This window comes from Hemiscyllium ocellatum, chromosome 25, assembly GCF_020745735.1.
Source record: "Hemiscyllium ocellatum isolate sHemOce1 chromosome 25, sHemOce1.pat.X.cur, whole genome shotgun sequence".
In the NCBI taxonomy this organism is placed as follows: Eukaryota; Metazoa; Chordata; class Chondrichthyes; order Orectolobiformes; family Hemiscylliidae; genus Hemiscyllium; species Hemiscyllium ocellatum.
Genome location: NC_083425.1, coordinates 49,805,781 through 49,827,432, shown reverse-complemented (window position 1 = coordinate 49,827,432; position 21,652 = coordinate 49,805,781). Strand labels below are relative to the sequence as shown.

General features: G+C 39.5%; 1 protein-coding gene across 3 annotated transcripts in view; it reads right to left on the bottom strand.

Annotated features, from left to right (window-relative positions):
- Nucleotides 1–21,652, bottom strand: part of mprip (myosin phosphatase Rho interacting protein) — a 444,516-nt gene that overhangs the window by 52,784 nt on the left and 370,080 nt on the right. For all 3 annotated transcript variants that reach the window (XM_060844305.1, XM_060844307.1, XM_060844306.1), the window contains exons 13-15: nucleotides 19,004–19,113; nucleotides 18,126–18,687; nucleotides 14,003–14,140 (exon numbers count right to left, since the gene is read on the bottom strand). In XM_060844305.1, the coding sequence (XP_060700288.1) occupies nucleotides 14,003–14,140; nucleotides 18,126–18,687; nucleotides 19,004–19,113 (810 nt within the window). The remainder of the gene's footprint in view (nucleotides 1–14,002; nucleotides 14,141–18,125; nucleotides 18,688–19,003; nucleotides 19,114–21,652) is intronic.

Sequence of the window (21,652 nt, the reverse complement as noted above, 5' to 3'; positions counted from 1 at the left end):
CATTTTGAGCAAGATCTTAAAAATGCACTCATTACAATTTTGCTATAAGGAATGGACACTGGCAGGATTTGATGAAATAGGCAATTTGTTGGGCTGAAATGCCTATGTTCATGTTGCAAATACTTTTCAATTATCCCTGACCCATTCTTTCTGCACTAGACATAGGAGACAGTAATCAAATTCTAAATGTATTTTTATTGTACTCATTTTCACATTTGCTTTTACTCATGGGGGAAGACAGCACATTGGACATTGTTATCTATGGAACATTTACTGTGACATAAATCTAATTTAGTACTACTCTCATGACAGCAAGCTAAGTAACTTGATTTCAACCCTCAGTTCAACACTATTTTGAACAGCCCTTCCTGATGAAGGGCTTATGCTCGAAACGTCGAATTCTCTATTCCTGAGATGCTGCCTAACCTGCTGTGCTTTGACCAGCAACACATTTGCAGCTGTGATCTCCAGCATCTGCAGACCTCATTTTTTACTCGACTATTTTGAACAGGCAAAACAAAGAAACCAAAACCAGCAAACAGCTAAGTTTTTGGAGAAAAGTTGATAAACTAGGTCAATAAGCTACAGTAGCAGATGCAAATTTCAACTTCCCACCAGTTCAGGTTACCAGTGATCTCAACACAATCATCCTCCAGGTTTTACTAAAAATCTTCTCAGGAAACAAAGTTTTCAAAAATTGAAATCCAGTGGCATCAACTCTCAGTATCCTTGTATTAGTGGTTCTGATTGGTAGATTGCTTTATTGAATTTGGCATATTACACTTATAGTTTGTGTATCTATAGCCCTCTATTACAGAAAGCCACAGATTCGATAATGCTCTGTGGGATTGCGTCCACTAAAGTTTATTTTATATATTTCTTCCTAATTTTTGTAGAAGAGAATACAAGTCTTAATGCAACTGCACAAGGTGCCGATGAGACCACATCTGGAGTACCCATGGCAGTTTTGTCCCCTTATTTAAGGAAATATATTATTTCACCGAAGGCAGTGCAAAGAAGGTTCATTAGGATGATCCCCGAGGTGGAGGAATTGATTATATGAGCAAAAGCTAAAAGAGGCTAGGACTCTGTTCACTGGAGTTTAGAAGAATGATAAATAATATCATTGAAGCAGACAGGATTCTTAAGGTGCTTGACAGGGTAAATACTGTTGGGAGTGTCTAGGGACATAATTTAAGATTGAGATGAGGAGGAATTGCTTCTGAGAGGGCTGAATGTCTTTGGAACTCTTTGCCACAGATAACTTTGGAGGCAAAGTTTATTGTGTTTTTAAGACCGAGATAGATAAAGTCACGATCAGTCAGAGAATCGAGGGCTATGGGAAAAACACATGAAAGTGGATGTGAAGAATATCAGATCAACCATGATTCTATCAGATGGTGGAGCAGGCTCAAGGGGCTGAACATCCTACTTCTTATTTCTTATGCTCTTATGTTCAAGGTGGAAACTCTTATCCTATTGTGCCTATTGATATTGCAATATTGCTATGTTGTCTACACAACTGCAATTGCGCTCAACTGTGGGGTGATTGATATAGATGGATTCTGGTTTCCTGATTCAGTTAGAAAGACATAGAAATAGGACTGATTATCACATGACCGACATCTACACAATGGTTTCAACAAAGACCGGATGACAAAATCCCAGAACGGTTGAAGCATACCAAACAGCTACTTGGCCAACAAGTTCACGCCTGCTCTTTGCAAGTACAACTCAGTTACTCCAAATCCCCTGCCCCTTCCTTAGAACCATGCAGGTTTTTGTTTTTTTCAGATGATTATTTAATTCCATTTTGAAAGTTGCAAGAGAACATGGCTTCATCATCCTCTCAGGTAGTGCATTCCAGTCCAAACCATTTGTTTGAAACAATTTTTTCTCTCAATTCTTTTTGTTCCTCTGCTAAATCTTTGTTCTCTGGTTCCTGACACCTTTAACAGCTTTTGTCTGTCTATTCTATCTAGACATGTCATGATTTTGAGCACCTTGGCCAATTCTTCTAAGGAGAGCAACCTGAGCTTTTCAAACTTATCCATGCAACTGAAGTTCCTCATCACTGGAATCATTCTTGAATCATTTTTGTATCTCATAAGTGTAATGCCAAGAATTAGACATAATAGTCCAGCTGAGGCTGAAACACTATGTTAAAAAGGCGAATAACTTTCCTGCTTTTGTACTCGATACCTCTGTTTATATAGCCCAGGATCCAATGCATTTTAACCATGTTTGGAACCTTCCAACGACTTGCATACATATACCCTAAGTTGCCTCTACTCCCTTTTAGAATTATATCCTTTAGTTTACATTGTCTCCTAATTCTTCCTATGAATTCCTATGCTATGAATTCCTTCCTGTGTTACCAGCAATATCAATTTCATAACAATAGCCAGAAAACTGAACAGTAATGAAGACATTTAGAAATCAAACATGCTGAATATTTCTTCTACACATGAGTTTCTGTCAAAGTTCACATACAAAAAGGTTTTGCTGTTTTCCTACCCAATGTACAGTCCATAACCTGAACTTTGAAGAACATAGTCTGCCTATCAATTCAATCCTCTATATGGCCCTGCTAAACATAAAATTAACCCTAATTATGAACTTGGTACTGTTTGTGAGAAGTCCATTTAAACAATCCTCCTCACACCTCACTTATTCAAGACTTTAGTCCATTATAAATAGAAGAATACTAGCCCTCCAACATAGCACAGCTTAGAATTTAGGTACTTTGGGGATTCTGCATTGAGATTTTTTTTCAAATAAAAGCTTTTGTCCAAGAATTGCTATTTAAGCAAACTGGTGCACATATTCATAACTGTACCTGTCAAAACACTAACATTAAAAGGAACAACTATCTTTTGGCCATTTTGTTTGACCAGCTCCCTTTGCAAATACAACATATTTCCACTCCATCCTCTGTAAATCTAGATACTATACGTACATTCCCACTTAAATCAAATCAGACTCATGATCAGAATTACCTCTTCTTTTTCCTCCATTGATCTAAGCCATGTCTCAGTTAACTGTTTAATATGGTCTGATCTCTTTGGAGTTCAAGCTTTTTAAATACCACCTTCCACTGAATTTTTCTGCTTCTGTTTCTATTTTCTTTGTTTTTCCCTTATTGCTCACTCTCCTTTTCAAGCTTTACTTCCAATTCCCTTTTCCTTTCTTTCACCTTCTTATCCATTTCTACTTTCTTCTCCTCAATGGTAACTAACCGCAAAAATTGAAGTCAAGACCTTGTAAAGCCAGAATTAGTTTCTGGGATTTAACCAGAGTGTTAATGATCACCTGGGATCATAACAAAGTGGGGTCATTTGCAGGACTGAAATTTATTGGACTGAAGATAGGTCATTGTTTCTTTTAAAGAAACAAAAATGTGAAGGTACTGGACATTAAATTGATGCATTGGATTAGAATTTCAAAGTGAAAAGGTTTGAATTGAAAGAATTTATTATTTCTAGCTGAATCTTTGCTAATTCCAATGATGACCACATCACATTCAGGCTTCATTCCTTTTAATTCAAAAGACTGAATAATTACTTTAAGCATCCTTACAAGATCCTGCTTTTATTATTACCTCCATTTATCTGCTAACTTTAAGTTTAGCCCTAAGGATTTTGAATAATCCATGATCATATCTTCTACTTCCAGAAAAGTCTTGGCAAAATTTAAAACTATTTAACTTAGTGCCAAGTTCAAATAGATGATATTTCGGTTGCTGTGAGGCCCTCAATCTGTACCTTCAATTCATGGATATAGGTTTGCTCGCTGAGCTGGAAGGTTTTTTGGAAGGAACCTTCTAGCTCAGCCAGCAAACCTACATCCAGAACCTTAACCTGAGCAACAAATCTTCTCAAAACTCACTAACCTTCATTTTATGCTTACGAAGTGATTGTATTTTTTTAAAGCAGAATTCCCTCATTTAACTTTTAATCAGAATATATATTTACAGATTTCCATTCCAGTTCCATTTGATGTTTCTGCAGATACTCAAGAGCAATACAGTGTAAAGGTAATTCACACCTTTATTTCACCAATTTCAAAACTCTCTCCACTGTTTCCTTCAACAAGTCCAAGAATTTGAAAAGAATTCTCTGCCATTAAGCCAGAAGCCGATCAGCTGTCTGGTGTTTACCACCCTTCCACAGGCTAAATTTCAAAGGTTCTCCCTTCCCCTTCTTATTCACTGGACGTTTCAGCAGCCTGTGTCATGAATGACCCCTCTATCCTCAACTAGCTCGGTGGGATTACATCTGCCTGATTCCCTTCTTATCTGTCCAGTTGCAGCCTGTGAATAATGCACAAATGCTTCTCATTACAGTACCTGATGTCTCCAGGATCTATCCATGCGCCCTTCCTATTTCTGAGCACCTGAAAATACATTAGTGTCCACAAATATACTGACAACACCTAATTCTAACTCATCTTCACACCACTTGATCTCAGATTATTTCTCTGACATTTAGACTTGGATGAGCAGAATATTTCTTCAACAGAAGCTGTTATCTCAATCCTTGTCCGAGCTGTTGACCTATCCCACTCTCCAGCAATTATCTGAAACTAAACCAGACTACTTAGAGTAGAAGTTGACTAGGATGGTAATCAGGGCAGAGAAGATGACCTGAGAGGGTGCAGTGAGAGAGACATTCACTGATATCCTTGGAGAGAGAGGAGGAGACCTTCTTCAAGGTAGGCATCCTTGGAAGAGGCTTCGCAGTAAGGTTATAATCAACTGGGAGAAAGCGAGGACTGCAGACACTGGAGATCAGAGTTGCAAGTGTGGTGCTGGAAAAGCACAGTCAGTCAGGCAGCATTCGAGGAGCAGGAGAATCGATGTTTTGAGCATAAGCTCTTCATGAGGAAACATTATCCAGATGAAGAGCTTGTGTTCAAAACGCCGATTCGCCTGCTCCTCAGATGCTGCCTGACCGGCTATGCCTTTCCAGCACTACACTTGCAACTCTGATCTCTATCATCTGCATTCTTCACTTTCTTCCTAGGATGGGAATCATCATGCACTTGCTCCATCACTAATGCAGCTTATTTTCACCTCAAAGGTCATCCAAGACTGTCCACACCTCAGCTCATCTACTGCTGAATCCTTCGTTACTTTCTAGATTTAACTAGGTGAACCCACACCTAACCAGACTCCCATCTCCTACCCCCAAATACATCCCAACTTTGTGGGCCATATCTTCAAGTGTACAATTCTAGTTTAACTGTCAGCCCTGTGTGAGTGTTAAAGAGCACCTGGATTCTAAAATTCCGTTCCTTCCTATCAAATTCTTTTATGATCTCATCTCTCCTTGTCTTTAATTTCTTCCAGCCCTACAATCTCAAGATATACTTGTACATCAGCTGCTAAAGTTCTCTAAGTCTGAAATTCCCTCCTTACGCCTATCTCTGTCCCTCACTTTCTTCCTGTAAGATACTTAAAATCCACCTCTTTGGACCAAGCTTTTAGCCATCTGCTCCAATATTTCCTTCTGAAGCCTGGTATTACATTTTGTTTGATAATGTTTTTTTGAAGTACCTTAGGGAATTTACTGCCTTGAAGATGTTAAACGAATACAAACTGTTGTATTTTTTGGCCTGTTCAATAATATCAGTGTCCAGTAAAGGAAGACATCATTTTCATGGATACTACAATTATGTAAGAAAAAACACAAACCATTGTTAGATTTTAACCTTTTACACAGTGTGAATATTTTGCTTCCCTTAATGTTTTGTTTTATGTTTTATTTTGTTATGGTTCCTTGACTTTAGGTCTCAATACCGAATGAGTTTACCTACAGCAAACATTATTGTTCCTTCGGTGGTGGGGTGGGCAAAGAAGTCAAAATGCAGGCAGAAGAGTGCTTTGCTGTTCAGCTGACCAGCTGTAAATATTCACAGCGATAAAGCATGACTGCCTAGCTTAAGGGTGGCTCAAATTTCTAAACTTGAAGATGAACAAACAAAATCATCAAAAATTTACGAGCGGCCAGACAAGGGCAACATTTGCAGATGTTGTTTAGTACTATTGCACACACAACTTTTGGGAAATACAATTAACAATTAATTTATTGTGTGCAGTTTTGGTCGCCATACTATAGGAAGGATGTGGAAGCTTTAGAACGAGTGCAGAGGAGGTTTACCAGGATGTTGCCTGGAATGGTAGGAAGATCGTATGAGGAAAGGCTGAGGCACTTGGGGCTGTTCTCATTGGAGAAGAGAAGGTTTAGGGGAGATCTGATAGAAGTGTATAAGATGATTAGGGGTTTAGATAGGGTAGATACTAAGAACCTTTTACCGCTAATGGAGTCAGGTGTTACTAGGGGACATAGCTTTAAATTAAGGGGTGGTAGGTATAGGACAGATGTTAGGGGTAGATTCTTCACACAGCGGGTTGTGAGTTCATGGAATGCCCTGCCCGTATCAGTGGTGAACTCTCCTTCTTTATGTTCATTTAAGCGGGCATTGGATAGGCATTTGGAAGTTATTGGGCTAGTATAGGTTAGGTAGGACTCGGTCGGCGCAACATCGAGGGCCGAAGGGCCTGTACTGCGCTGTATCCTTCTATGTTCTATGTTCTACAAAACCAAGGGAATGTGAAGTAATCAGATCAACTATGATCTGAGCGAATGGCAGAGGAAGTTTGAGAGGCCAAGTGGCCTACTTCTACTCCTACAGGTAGTTTTTATATAATGTGCATTTCATCAGTGCTAATTGGCTATAATGTGATTGGTGAATTTTGGACTTTGTTTGCAAAACACAAACTTTCCACTGAACTGGTATAGGGTTTTCCATAGTGGAATCTTCTACAGCGCGATTTCCAAAGTGGTTTCCCATTGTGTAATTTTCTACAGTGCCGAGGTTGCAGAGGAGCATAACTGTCGCATTATAACAGAATGACCTGTATTTAATTTGCTCTTAAATGAAAATTGTAAGGAAGATATAGGCATAGAAGAATGTTTAAGAATTTTTTTTAAAGATTCATTTAAGAGATTTAGGCTGGCCAAAGTTTATCGTCCATCCCTAGTTGCCCTTGAGAAGGTGCTGTGGATTGACCCACAATGCCATGAGGAAGGAAATTCCAAGATTGCGACCCAGTGACAGTGAAGGAACAGCCATATATTTCCAAGTCAGGATAGGGAGTGGCTTAGAGGGCAAGTAAGGTGCTGGTGTTCCCACGTACTTGCTGCCCTTGTCCTTCTAGATGCAAGTGGTTAAGGGTTTGGAAGGTGTTGTCTGCGGATCTCTGGTGAATTTCTGCAGTGCATCTTGTGGATAGTACATGCTGCTGAGCATCAGTGGTGGAAGGAGTGTATGTTTGCGAATGTCTGGCCAATCATGGAAGCTGCTTTGTCCTGAGTGGTGCCCAGCTTCTTGAGTGTTTTGGACTGCACAAATTCAGGCAAATGAGGAGTACTCCATCTCAGTCCTGACTTGTGTCTTGTAGATAGTGGAAAGGAGTCAAGAGGTGAGTCACTCATTACAGTATTCATGGCCCCTGACCTGCTGTTGTAGCCACCGTGTTATATGGGGAGTCCAGTTAATTTTCTGGTCAATGGTAACCCCCAGGCTGTTGATAGTGGGGGATTCAGCAATAACACAATTGAATGTCAAGTGGCAGTGGTTAGATTGTAATTTACTGGTGATAGTCATTGCCTGGTACTTGTGTGGTGCAAATGTCCCTTGCCACTTGTCAGCCCAAGCCTGGATATTGTCCTGATCTCATTGTATTTGAAGATGGACTGCTGCAGTATCTGAGGAGTCACAAATGATGCTAAGCATTGTACAATCACTGGCAAACATTCCTACTTCTGACCTTATGATGGAGGGAAGGTCATTGAAGAAGCAGCTGAAGATGGTTGAGCCTGGGACAATACCTTGAGGAACTTCTGTAGAGATGATCTGGACCTGAGATGACTGATTGCCAACAACCACAACCAACTTCCCATGTGCTAGGTATGACTTCAACCACCGGAGTGTTTATCCACTGAACACAATTTTGCTAGGGCTCCTTGATGCCACACTCAGTCGAATACAGCCTTGATGTCAAGGACTGTCACTCTCACCTCGCCTCGCAAATTCAGCTCTTGGCAATTTTAAACCAAGGCTGTAATGAGGTCAGGAGCTGAGTGGCCACTGTATGTCACGGAGCAGGTGTTGCTTGATAGCACTATTGATGGCATCTTCCATCAGTTTACAGATGATGAGAGTAGACTGATGGGGCAGTAATTGGCCAGGTGGGGATATATCCTGCTTTTTTATGTACTGGAAATGTCTGGGAATTGTTGGGTAAATGTTAGTGTTGTAACTGTACTGGAATAACTTGGCTAGGGGAGTGGTACGTTCAGAGCACAAGCCTTCAGTACTATTGCCAGAACATTGTCAGAGCCCGTACCCTTTGTAGTATCCAATGTCTCCACACATATCTTGATATTACATGGAGTGAACCAAATTGGCTGAAGACTGGTATCTGGAATGCTAGAGACCACTGGAGGAAACTGATCATTCACAAGGCATTTCCAATTGAAGAGTGCTGCAAAAGCTTCAACCTTTTTTTTGCTCTGATATGCTGGGCTCTTGCATCATTGAACAGTTGAGAAACAGTGGAAGACTTTCAAAGAGACTTTTCACAGTCCTCAAAGAAAGTATATCGCGGTCAAAAACAGGAATAGAAAGGGTAGGAAAAGCTAGTCTTGGACAACCAAGGAAATGAAGGAAGGAGTCCAATTAAAAGACCAGGCTTACAAAGTAGCCAAGAGTAGGAGGAAACAGGAAGATTGGGAAATCCAAAAAGCGACAAAAAACTCAATAAAGAAAGGAAAGATAGATTATGAATGCAAACTAGCACAAAATCTAAGAACAGGTACGAAACGCTTTTATAAATATTTAAATGGAAAAGGGTGGCTAAAGTAGACACAGGTCCTTTGCTGGATGAGAAAGAGGAATTAATATTGGGTAATGCTCAAACGGCCAAGGCCTTGAATCACTACTTTGTGTCAGTCTTCACAGTGGAAGACATGTCTAACACGTCATAGAATGATGTGAAGGATATGAAGGGATGGGATGGGAGGACCTCAATTGAATAGTTATCACTAAAGTGGTAGTCTTGAGCAAACTTGAGGGTCTAAAGGTTGCCTGGGACCATACTCCCTCGAATTTAGAAGAATGAGGGAGGGATCTTACAGAAACACGTAAAATTATGAAATGGATAGATAAGCTAGAAGCAGGCAAATAGTTTCCGCTAATGGGTGAGACTAGGACTGGGGATATGGTCTCAAGATTAGGGGGAGTAGATTTAGGACAAAGATAAGAACTGCTTTTCCCAGAGAGTACTGAATCAAATGGAATTCTCTGCCCAAAGCAGTAGAGGCAGCTTCATTAAATATATTCAAGTTGGATGGATTTTTACATTGTAGGGGAATTAAGTGTTATGGAGATAATGCAAGTAGGAGGAGCTGAGACAATGGATAGATGAGCCATGATTTTAATGAATGGCGAAGTAGGCTCAACAAGCCAAATGGCCTACTCCTGCTTCTATTACAATGACTAAGCATTTGTGCAGCCTCCTCCTCCAGTAAGTTGTTCAATTGTCTACTACCATTTACGTCTGGATGTGGCAGAGCTTCAGAGCTTAGATCTGATCTGTTAGTTGTGGAATCGCTTAGCTCTGCCTATCACTTGCTGCTTATGCTGTTTGGCATGCAAGTCGCTTCACCAGATCAACACTTCATCTTCAAATATGCCTGGTGCTGCTCCTGGCATGCCCTCCTGCACTCTCCATTGAACCAGGATTGATCCCCTGGCTTGATGGTAATGGTCGAGTGTGGGACATGTCGGGCCATGAGGTTACAGATCGAGTTGGGCTAAAACTTTGCTGCTATTGATGGCCTACAGCACCTCAGTTCCCCAGTCTTGAGTTGCTATATCTGTTAATTTAGCAAGTGGTAGTGCCACACAACATGGAGGTTATTCTCAATCTGCAGGCAGGATTTTGTCTCCACCAGGAGTGTGATGGTTGTTCTTATTGATACTGTCATGAATAGATGCACCTGCAGCTGACAAGGATGAGGTCAAGTATGCTATTCCCTCATTGGTTCCCTGACCACTTGCCACAGACCCAGTCTAGCAGTAACATCCTTTTGGACCCGGCCAGCTCAGTTTGTACTGCTGTCAAGCCAGTCTTAGTGGTGGACACTGAAATTCCCCACCCAGAGTAAATTTTGTGCCCTAGACATCCTCAGTGCTTCCCCTCCCCCCAGAGTGTTGTTCAACATGGAGGATTATCAATTCATCAGCTGAGGGATGATGCTATGTGGTAATCAGCAGTAGGTTTCCTTGCCCATGTTTAATCTGAAGCCACAAGACTTCATGAAGTCTGGAGTCTATGTTGATGACTCATGGGGCAACTCCCTCGAAACTGTCTCCCACTGTGCCTCCACTTCTGCTGGTGGGGCAGGATATATCCAGGGATGGTGTTGGTGGTGTTTGGAACATTGCCTGGAAGATAGGAATCCGTGAGTATGACTATGTCAGGCTACTGCTTGACTCATCTGAGAGACAGCTTTCTCAATTTTGGCTCTAGCCCCCAGATGTTGACAAGAAGGACTTTGCAGGGTTGACAGGGCTGTTTCTGAGGTTTGAGTGTGTGGTGCTGGAAGAGCACAACAGGTCAGGCAGCATCTGACTAATCACCTGCTGTGCTTTTCAAGCACCATTCTCTAGACTCTGATCTTCAGAATCTGCAATCCTCACTTTCCCCGTTTCCGCTGTTGCCTTTTCCAGTGCCTAGGCTGGTGCCAGGTGATCCATTCGGTTTTATTTCTTTGAGATTTTGTAGCGATTGGTACAACTGAATGGCTTGCCAGACTTCAGAAGACAATTGAGAATCAACCACATTGCAGAGGGTCTGGAATTAGATGTAGGCCAGATCAAGTGAGGATGGCAGATTTCCTTCCCTGAAGGACATTGGTGAATCATTTATTCAAATATTTATTTATCTTTTAAGAAAATCAATCCAGAGGTTTAAGAAAAAAAATTAATCATCTACTCACAGGCTGTGTTTAAAGTTGCCCTGCTTACCAACATTAAAGTGAAATGAGGCTAAGTTGTTTTGATTGGAAATCTCATTGGGTGTCAGGGGACTCATTATAACATTATTTATTGTAGTATTATTTGGACTACTTGCCCGGTGCTATTTTGGCGAGACATTTTACTCTTGACTTGTGGGCTTTTCGTATGTCGCATTGCTGCCCAAGGTCTTCACCAGGCTCTTACTGGAGCCAATGTTCAACTGGGCCATGCTGCCCATCAGCAGTTCTTCCAACCCCTACCTTATCACAGGGCACCAGCAACTTTGGAGTTGCACAGTTCTCTAACGTGCCTGTCTCCAATGCTAATTTATGGAAGCTTATGATTTCAGAACTCAGTAGAGCTCACTTCCCTTGAAGTAGTGGTTGAAACCGCAGAACTCTTGGGCAGCAGGTTGTAGCCCATAACCAGCAGAATAATGAGACACACCTGCCAAAATCCATTTGGAGATGCAGCCAGCTATATAAGCAGCCAGCACATCAAGGAGTAGTCTGAATGGACCTTAATGCAGCTGCACCCTGCAAAAAGGGGCATGGAAAACTCCTTAAAAAGGCACTGGTCACAGTGTAGCCTAGAACAAGCAAAATCCAGCAAATAACCCCCAAACCTCAAAGTGGCCAGCCTCCCCATTCCACTCATTCTAAAATAAAACCTGGCTCCACAGTCACAGGGTTCACAATCGGAGATATTGTAAGCAAAAGGCTATTTTATACAGGGATAAAAGTTGTTGCATTTATCAATGGAGGAAATAAACAATTTAAAGTATTGGTGGGTACTGTATTTCAATTGAGGGGGAACAGGTGTAATGTTTAAACAATTTTTTTCTCTGTTAAGCCCTTACACAACCTAACTCCAATTTTCACACTGAATCCCACTGAAATGCTTCCCATAGTGTCTTTGCACTTAAAAGTTGCGATTTTTAGGTACGCTACCTTGAATTTAATTGTAGACACTCCGCATTAAACAACAAATTTGAATCAGAATATCTGTGTTCCAATCAATGGCATAGTTGTTTGATTTATATTAAACCTGCAATCCGAAATCTCCCTTTTCAGACAAGGTAGGTTAAACAATTGGAGATGCTACTGCAAAATGGCACTGATGAATTCATGCTGCCCTTCAGCTGACCAATAGGAAACTATGTAAGTGATCTCGTGACATACTGGGTAAAGACTGGATCAATCATACACTCACTGAACAAAGTTAGGACGAGCTGAAACAAATCCTCAACCTTACTTGTAATCTCTTCCTTTCTGGCAATGCTGATGCTGGTTTTCTTACTTGTGTAGCTGCTTGTGGCTGATGCTGCACCCAGCTGTTTACCTCCCTCTAATCTGAAACAGTTCTGCAGCATGAGAAATAATCTGCATGCTATATGTAAAAGAATGGTTGTTTGACCACCAATGGCAGAATTAGCTGCTGCAATAGGCAAATGTGGGAAAAAAGCTGCATCTACATAACCTTTCTGTAGAAAAAGTAGTTATGTTTTTGAATTCTAACTTTTTATTGGGCCTTTTGAAGATTAGGCAAAAACAAATCCCTTGTATTGTTACTCTGCCTGATAGCTCAAATCATGAACAAGGTCTGATCTGTTCCAGTATTGGTTACAGACTGCAGAGAGAACATGTGGAAACAGAATAACAACCTAAATAGTTTCCTTCATCCACCTCTCAGATTGTAAACCCTCTGCATTTGTGCAGTGGTAGTGTCCCCACCTCTGAACCAGAATACCTGGGTTCAAGTTTCACCTGCTTTAGAAGTATATCATAACACTTCCTCACAGGTTGATTAACCTCTAAGTTATTCTCATAAAACTAGTCTGTTACAATGTTAGCAAGACAGGATCTTTCAAAACACGTTCTCTACAATAACATTTACTCTAACCCATTGTACTTAGTGTGGACAATACAATGTCAAACCTAATAAAATTTTCAAATTACATTCATTGAAATTACATGTCAAAATAAATTCTCTTGTTTTTGAATAAACAATCTAGGTGATTAACAGATCAAAGTTGACAGCACAAACTTTTCTCTTTCCCTGAAATAGTAGGGATATGTGCTAGTAATGGAGCAACAATAATAACAATTGAAGGAGGAGTGTATTGGGAATTATTTCATATAAAATACCTCTTAACAACTTGTGAGCAATAGCTGTGAATTTAAAGTTCCACCACAGTGATACTACCCAGGATCTATTTTGCTCAAACTTCAATCTTGATTAAATTTATCAAAGGTTAAAATTAAGTAATGCTCCAAGATTGTCAACCATCAGAATTGCTCCATGATGGACTTTTTCTCCACTCACCACTTGAAATCTAATATAGGCATTTAGCCATAGAATTGAATTTGTCACAAGATTATGGAAGCTTTAGTCCTATCATTCTATTTCTGGACACTTTTCAGATAATGGACAAAATATTCTGTTTTTAGCCAAAATTAATGTCTATTCTAATCTTTCTTCAACAATTCACATTCCAATAATGCACGAACAGCCCTGAACAATTCACTATAGTACTGTAGCATATTAGAACGTAAATGCTTTGTAACCTCTTGCCCTATTAAATCTATTTCAATAAAGTTTCATAGGTCACATGTTAAAATAAATTTTATCTATTGGTGGGTAGAAAAGAGCCACTAAAATTGCTTAGCAGAATTCCCTCTATATGCTTCATTACTTGGGTTACTTTTCCTTTAAACATTAGAAATTGCTATTAATAGAATAAAAGCACAAATGATTCATCAGTTCTTTGTAATTTCATGCAGCAGTTCATGCATTAAAAAATTCTGGTAAGTTGTCAGTTCACAAAACATGCAAAGGGTTCATACAGGATGTAGTGCGCTCTATATGTCAAAAGAAAGATATGCCTGTACAGGACAGGGATTATTCTTCTTACCTGAGATATATACCCAGAACGAATCTGTTGTTCACGTTCCATGCTAGCCTTCAGCTGAGCTTCGAGTTCTGTTCTGTATTTCTGTGCGTCTATTAACTCCTGCTGGCAATGCTCCAACTGAGTTTTCAATTCTTCAAGCTACAAAAATAATAAATCACCTTTTACTGAAGTAGAATTAGGAATTATGCTCTGTCACACATATATAGCAATCTAAATGTCGATAGTATTTGGCCTAAGTTAAGGTAATTGGTGCAAGGAGAAAGAGAGAAAACTGAAAAGACAAAATGTCACATTTGACTGAGGTTATTTGTCATGAGATAATGTTCAAAATGAAATGAACAGCAAAAGAAAAAAATTAATTTCACTTGCTAACAATAAAGTTGTTATCAAGAGGTGGATCAAGAAATAGAAGGTTAAGGGAAACACTACGCAATGCAACACAGTCCTGTCTTACCTGATGAAAATCAATATGGCAGATCCACTCATTTTTGACAAAATATTTTTATAATATCTAGAGATAAATATCCGACAACAAAATAAAATATTCCGATCTAATATACATTAGCTCCAACTAAATGCTTCAACCTAAAATTAATAATCAATTGACTGGGTAAGTTAGCCATTACATTTGGTTTCGCCTAATACTTATCACAGTACGAGAAAATGCTTCATGGTATGTGCCATTGCAAGTCAGATGAGACACTATATAAACAGTAAAGTTATGAGACAACGTAGAATGTAATATTCTGGTACTGCAAAAGATTTATGTGAAGAGAGTAGAAGTCTGAGACTAGTAGCTACGTATAACACTAAGTTAGAGTTTAACTAACAGTGTTAGTTACAGAAATAAAATTGGAAGAGAAATCTCAAACTTCTTTCATTGGACATTTAGAAACAATGAATTTTATTCTCAAGTCAAAAATCAACTAATTGTTAATTTGAAGTAAATACCATTGATTTTAGAATTGCCAATACATAAATAAAGCTGACAATTAATCCTTCACTGCTCTGCAAAGGAAAATCTACAGCAACTTTCACATTTACAATTAGCAGTCAACTACACTCTTACAAACCAATTCAAACTTTATGTATGGAGTGAATGAATTTGTGTTGTGCAGAACAGTGAACCTTTCTACTGAACTACAAATTTGAGTGGATGCCTGCAATACCTAACCTATCCACTTGGGCATGCTGCCTGATTGGAAAATGCTTGTGAATTTATTAAGTCAAGAAACATTTGTACCCATTTGCTGAAACAAAAAGCATTACCTAAATGTATAATCTGCAGTATTATACTGGTAGCATTATTGGCTTTGATTAAAATGTAGCCAGTAAAATTGCTCAATACATTACAAGGCCTTTTTGAAGTCCTGTTATCAAAGATGAAAGGGCTGCGAGATACAACACTATCTAGTTCAATGATCAATTTTCAGGGTGAGGAGTTTGGATTCCAGATCCACTGTTTTTAAACATGGACTCTCCTGTGCATCACATCAGACGATAACTTTACATTTTTTTTTCCAAATCTGAAACAGTAGCAGGACCAAAGTATTTTTTTCTTTCAAAACGATGGCACATCGGTTTCCCAATGTCTGTGGCTTGCTTGCAACAATAGCCAGAACCTGAACCATCTTTACTGAGCAGGAGCAAAGCAAAATTTATTGAAAATAAGCAAAATGCACTGTAAAGCATGGCACAAGAACATCAGGCGTGAACCATTTTCTTAAATGTCAGATGTACAGTAGATGTGAATGTAAAACATAAATAAGTACGCTATAGAGAGATGACTATCCGAGATTTATCTACTTTAGTTGATCCATTGAGAATATGTTGAAAGGTAACTGCTGTCTCATTATTAACATACTTGACATATACAACTTAATTTGAAGAAAGAGTATTTGTTAAAAATTATTTTATTTGTTCTTTAAAGAATTAATTCTTCAGATGCACGTGCAAGTCTGAATAAAGGTTCATTCAGTCCAACCATTCTCTGAATTCACACTGGTGAGGTGGAACACCATACTTCAATTACAGAGAAGATATTTTCAAATCTAAATTTCAGTTTGAGGACTTCAGTTTAGACAAAAGATTCAATAATTCGAAAAGGCTTTGTGATTTTTGTCTTGAAACTGTTTAAAATGCTACAATTATAGTTTAGCTTATTTTTGCACAAATACATACACTGCTGATAATCTGATTTGTAATTAAACCTGATAATTGAGTGGCATTTCTTCTCTTATTGTAGTAATCAGGTGTACATGGTAAATATTTTGCATGTCTTTTTAATAAATGCTCACTATCAGCCCTGCAGCATATTAATCCTTTACATATTACTTTTTACATTGTTAGATAAGGAAGAATAGAAGCCTTGTGGCTGAAAAGAAGTAACGCTGTTGAAATCTTGATTTCTTACTGTAAATAAAGTTTTTCAGTGTTTGACTTCTGCCATTAACTGTAGACGTTTTTTTAAACCCTTCGGCATTGTCAACTGGTTACCTCGCTAGCCATCATGCTGCATGAATTTCACAGGTACTTGGGATGCATGACAAACACAACGTGGGCAGGACTGACAAGTCATTCTGCACAAGTGACATGTTTTAGCTATGTGGTTAGGAAAGAAAACTAGATATTAATTGCTGAAACATTAATTGCCAAGTGGCAATCTGAATCGACAGCTCACTTGCAGAAATGAAACAGGACTATCATTGTCTGCAGAATTCCTCTCAACAAATTTTGTAATTTAGGGTTAGAAGCAGCTGGCAATATGTTACAAAGCAGGGATTCAACTGAACTGTCAATGAAAATGAGCACAATCTTGATGCTAGAATCATTGCCTTCAACTAAATACCATACATGTTTTATATTTTACAATATAAATTGCAGTCTTAGGTAACACAATTATTAAGAGCAATTATCATATACAGGGTAGATGAATTTAAAAGTAAAATGAAACAAGGACAACTCAATTGGTGTATTATTATTTTCCAAGTAAATTATAATAAACTACATCCATTTCATTTTAATTCAGCTCTAAACAAACTTGGTGCAGACAAGAAGGTGGACACACTTTATTCACATTGTTTGCCATTCCTTGCAAGTTATGACCTCCTTCATAAATCTCCACCATAAATATCTTACAATGAGTCCATCCCGTTATATTCCATGACGCTCACTGTCTCAAATTGAATGAGACTGTTCATAATCTGTTTTATTTGACTCCAAATTATGCCTCCAATCTCTCATTCTTTTGATCTAAAAGGCTGGATATTTCCATTTCCATAACTTCATCCACCACATGACTACTGCTTTTCCAGCTGCAGTCTAAATCAGCTCATCTCCTTTTCTTGATTCTCCAGATACGGAGTTCTGGGTGAACTGACATGTTCGATCCCACACCACTCCCAAGTGTCCATGACCCTCAGCATGCCTAGGTCAAGAAGAAAACAATAGATCTTTTGCCATACAAGGGTAATGTGCTCACAAGCTTAATGAAGTAGCTGATTATGAAGGGTGGGGTGGAGTTGTACCAATGACAGCAGCCTCCCCCAGCCCCACCCTCATACACCCAGAGATTCTGGTCTGAAACATTTGACTCAATTGTGTTCCGGCACAATTTTTACAAAAATCTGACACAGGAAACCAAATTAGAACACTGTGGGACAGTGCCAGAAAATCTAGAATAGAAAAGAATTGCTGGAGAGTCTCAGTGAGTCTGGCAGCATCTGTGGAGAGAAAACAGAGTTGATGTTTCTGGTCCAGTGAAACCTTTTCTAATGAAAACCTGGGATGGCTGCTCACCTGGTTCAAACTCACTCTCATTGTATTGAGACAGGTCTTGCCCCCACCATTGTACTGAATTTAAAATATTCTTTCTGTTGAAATTACTTTAATAGCTTGCAGATCTCTAGCTCTACATCCCTCTCCAGCAGTACAATCATTTTCCCACCAAATCCTTCATTCCTTTGACTCTGGCCTTTTGCACACTTCCTCTTCCTCCAACGCACCAGTGAGTCGCCGAAGCTTGGCAATCAAAGTCCACAGTGTCTGAATACATCTACTTTAGATTTGATACTTAAATCACACTGATAGTTTCATATGAGAACTAATTGTATATTTTTCCTACCTCTTTTGTATGGCTTTCCAGTAGCTTATCAATCTGTGATGTTTGTGAACTTGCCAGTACTGTTGCCAGAGGTACCCGTCGTTCTTCCCTTATGGGCGTGCGTTCTACCTGCTGCCAGTGCTCTTCAATTTCATCGTGCATCTTTTGTCTCCGATCCAGCAACGGTGAGGAACTTGATGGTTCAAATTCCATCCTATTTGTATCACCTGAACTCGAGCCTACTGTTCCAGTCACAGCCTCATATCTTTTTCTACGTTCCTCGCGCCGTTTAGTCCGTTCCCAGTCATTCATGTCTGATGAAGATGCACCAAATCTCTCCGCATGACTGTCACATGAATCTGCTTTTGCTGCTCTTTCTTGTGCTATTGCTTGTGCTGTTGGCCTGAATTCTGCCCAGTCAAAAGTTTTTGACCTGCCCTCTCTCCTCCTTTCACGTGCTCGGCTTTTTCTCTGCCCTGTCTCTTTATCCACCGAAGAAGCTTCAGAGGATGGGGAATCTGATTTGCTATCATAATGTGGAGTAGTATCTGGTAGCATCACAGCACATTGTTCTTCTGGTAAGCTAATAGAACAAAATCATTAGACTGAAATATTTTAAACAAAAATAACCAACATGTAATAAATGTTTACTTCAGTTCATGGTGCTTCCACAATGTAATCTCTCACATGCACCAAGTCCCTAAAACATATAACAGTACATTAAAATGACATCAAATCTATCTGGAAATTATAAAATCAATTTATAATTGATAATTGATTTCAGATAGAATATTCCTAAATAGCTCAATTATGTAGAACTTACTGTAATGAACTGTTTTGGAATCTGTATTCCAAGTAATAGCATTTTGTAATAGAGTCTTGATGTAGCACATTCTTACCTGGCAACATCTGGTGCTGTTGAAGGTCGGATATTTTTCATCAATGCCTGCATCCAATTGCGTCGGATGCCAGCAGTCATTGCAGAAAGGGTAAACAAAGCTTCCTGGGTCTGTAAAATGAGATAATAATCATTTGCATTATCCATAATGACTAGGCATTAGCCTTTTCTTTATCAATCTAGTCAAACCAGTCAGGTATCAAATACTTAAGGGTGAAAGATTCTGAGGAATTTAACAATATGTAACTTGTATGACACATAACAGAAACTGAATGCAATATGTTAGATTTTGCAAGTTATCAGACAGTATGGGTGGCTCTTCAAACACAGGTAGCGCAGGAAGCCTGTTTAAGAAACTTACAGAACCAGAGCTAACTGCTAGCTCAACACAGTGAAATCTCACTACCTTTTAACCAACAAGCAGTAATAATCAAAGCTTGTACAATCTAAGCTATGTAAGGCATTGTCAGTTGGTGTTTTTCAAAGAGGTGCTTGTTAACTCAACTCTACATCCAGTTAAAAACAACCTTGGCAGCTTTTGACCAGTTCAGCAGTTCACCTGTTTTAGTGCACTGTAGCCATAGCTGAAAAGTGGAAAAGCACAGCAGGTCAGGTAACATCCAAGGAACGAGCAAGTTGGCATTTCAGGCTTAAGCCCTTCATCAGGAATGCACTAGAGCCATGTACAGGCATGCAGACGAAGACTGCACGGGCGGCACGGTGGCACAGTGGTTAGCACTGCTGCCTCACAGCGCCAGAGATCCGGTTTCAGTTCCCGCCTCAGGTGTCCGACTGTGTGGAGTTTGCACATTCTCCCCATGGGTTTCCTCCAGGTGCTCCTGTTTCCTCCCACAATCCAAAGGTGTGCAGGTTAGGTGAATTGGCCATGCTAAATTGCCCGCAGTGTTAGGTGAAGGGGTAAATGTAAGGGAATGGGTCTGGGTGGATTGTGCTTCGGCGGGTCGGTATGGACTTGTTGGGCCAAAGGGCCTGTTTCCACATTGTAAGTGATCTAATATAAACTAAACTCCTTGAAGAGTTTAGTCTTTTACAGAAAATATTTTATTACAGATGCTGAACCAAGGTGGTGTCATTTGGAATGTTAGTGAAGTTTCAGGTTTATTACTTGTAAAATGGAGACAGAGGCTTACATTACAGCAATACATTTAAGAATGAAAATGTTGCAATCTTGAGGAACCAATTCGATTCCTTAAAAAAAAGGAAAATATTGCTTTGATTCAGATCTACATCATTTGCGAAGTGTTGGATAAATTAAGCAGGTATGCCCGCATTTGTGAAGGCAGAAGCAGTTAACATTTCAAGTCAGATATGACTCTTCCACAAAACAGAGTTCAAAGATCACGACTCAACCCCGAGAGTCATATGCACCTTGAAATGTTAACTCTGTTTCTCTCTCCACTGATGCTACTAGAACTGCTACGTTTCACCTGCTTTATTCCTCATTTATTGATATAAAGGAATTGTTAAGTAAACCTGATTCACAAATTGTATTTTAAGTCATGCATTCTTGACAGAGTGACCACTGTTCTATTATCTGAGGAATAGAAAGGCAAGAGGCCACTCATAATTTCCAGTGAGAAAGTTAAAAGTGAGTGCTATTTAATCCAGAGCAGAAACCTGATTTGTATAAGTATTCATGTCATTACAAATGACGGTGCATGCATCTTACTCAGCTCTGATAGGGGTGGGAAAACTGGAGTAATGCTTCAGTATTTTAATCAGTGGTGTGCCCTGATACAAATTAATATTTTCAATGGATTTCTACATTGGTACAAAGTGACTGAGATGGTGCTCACCTCGTTATGGGGATTGACATGAAATTTCACCTGTAACCTCTGTAGGAAGATCAAAAGAAGCTATAGAGAGGACCAAATGTTGTAGCAGGCTATTGAAAAGACTGGCCTTGGATCTCTGTGAATTTGTCCCAGTTGTTTGGTTACATTTTAAGCCCACCAACAGCCTCATGTCAATCATGCACATCAATCAGAATTGGGACCTGACCACCATTTCGGCTGAGAAATGGCAAATGGAGTTTCATGGAGAAAAGTGAGAGGTCTTGCATTTTGGAAAGTCAAATCAAGGTAGGAGTTTCATGGTGAATGGTAGGGCCTTAAAGAGTGTTGTGAAACAGAGACACCATGAAGTTCAGGTGCACGGTTCTCTGAAAGTGGAGTCACAGGTAGACACTGTTTGAAGGCAGCTTTTGGCACACTGGCCTTCATCAGTCAGGGCACTGAGCACAGAAGATAAAAAGTTATGTTGCAGTTGGACAAGATATTGGTGAAGCTGCACTTGGAGTACTGTGTTCAGTTTTGATCACTTTGCTATAGGAAGGGTGTTATTAAACTGGAAAAAAAAATGCAGAAATTTACAACGCTGTTGCCAGGACACAAGGGTCTGAGTGAAAGGGAGAGGTCGGACAAGCTAGGACTATTTTCTTCAGAGCAGAGGAGACTAAGGGGGGTCTTAAAGAAATGTATAAGATAATCAGAGGTATGGATAGGGTGAATGTACTAAGTAGTTTTCCCAGAGTTGGGGAATCAAGGGCTGGAGGGCATCAGTTTAAGGTGAGAGGGGAAAGAATAAAAGGGAACCAGAGGGGCGACTCTTGGTACACATATGGAATGAG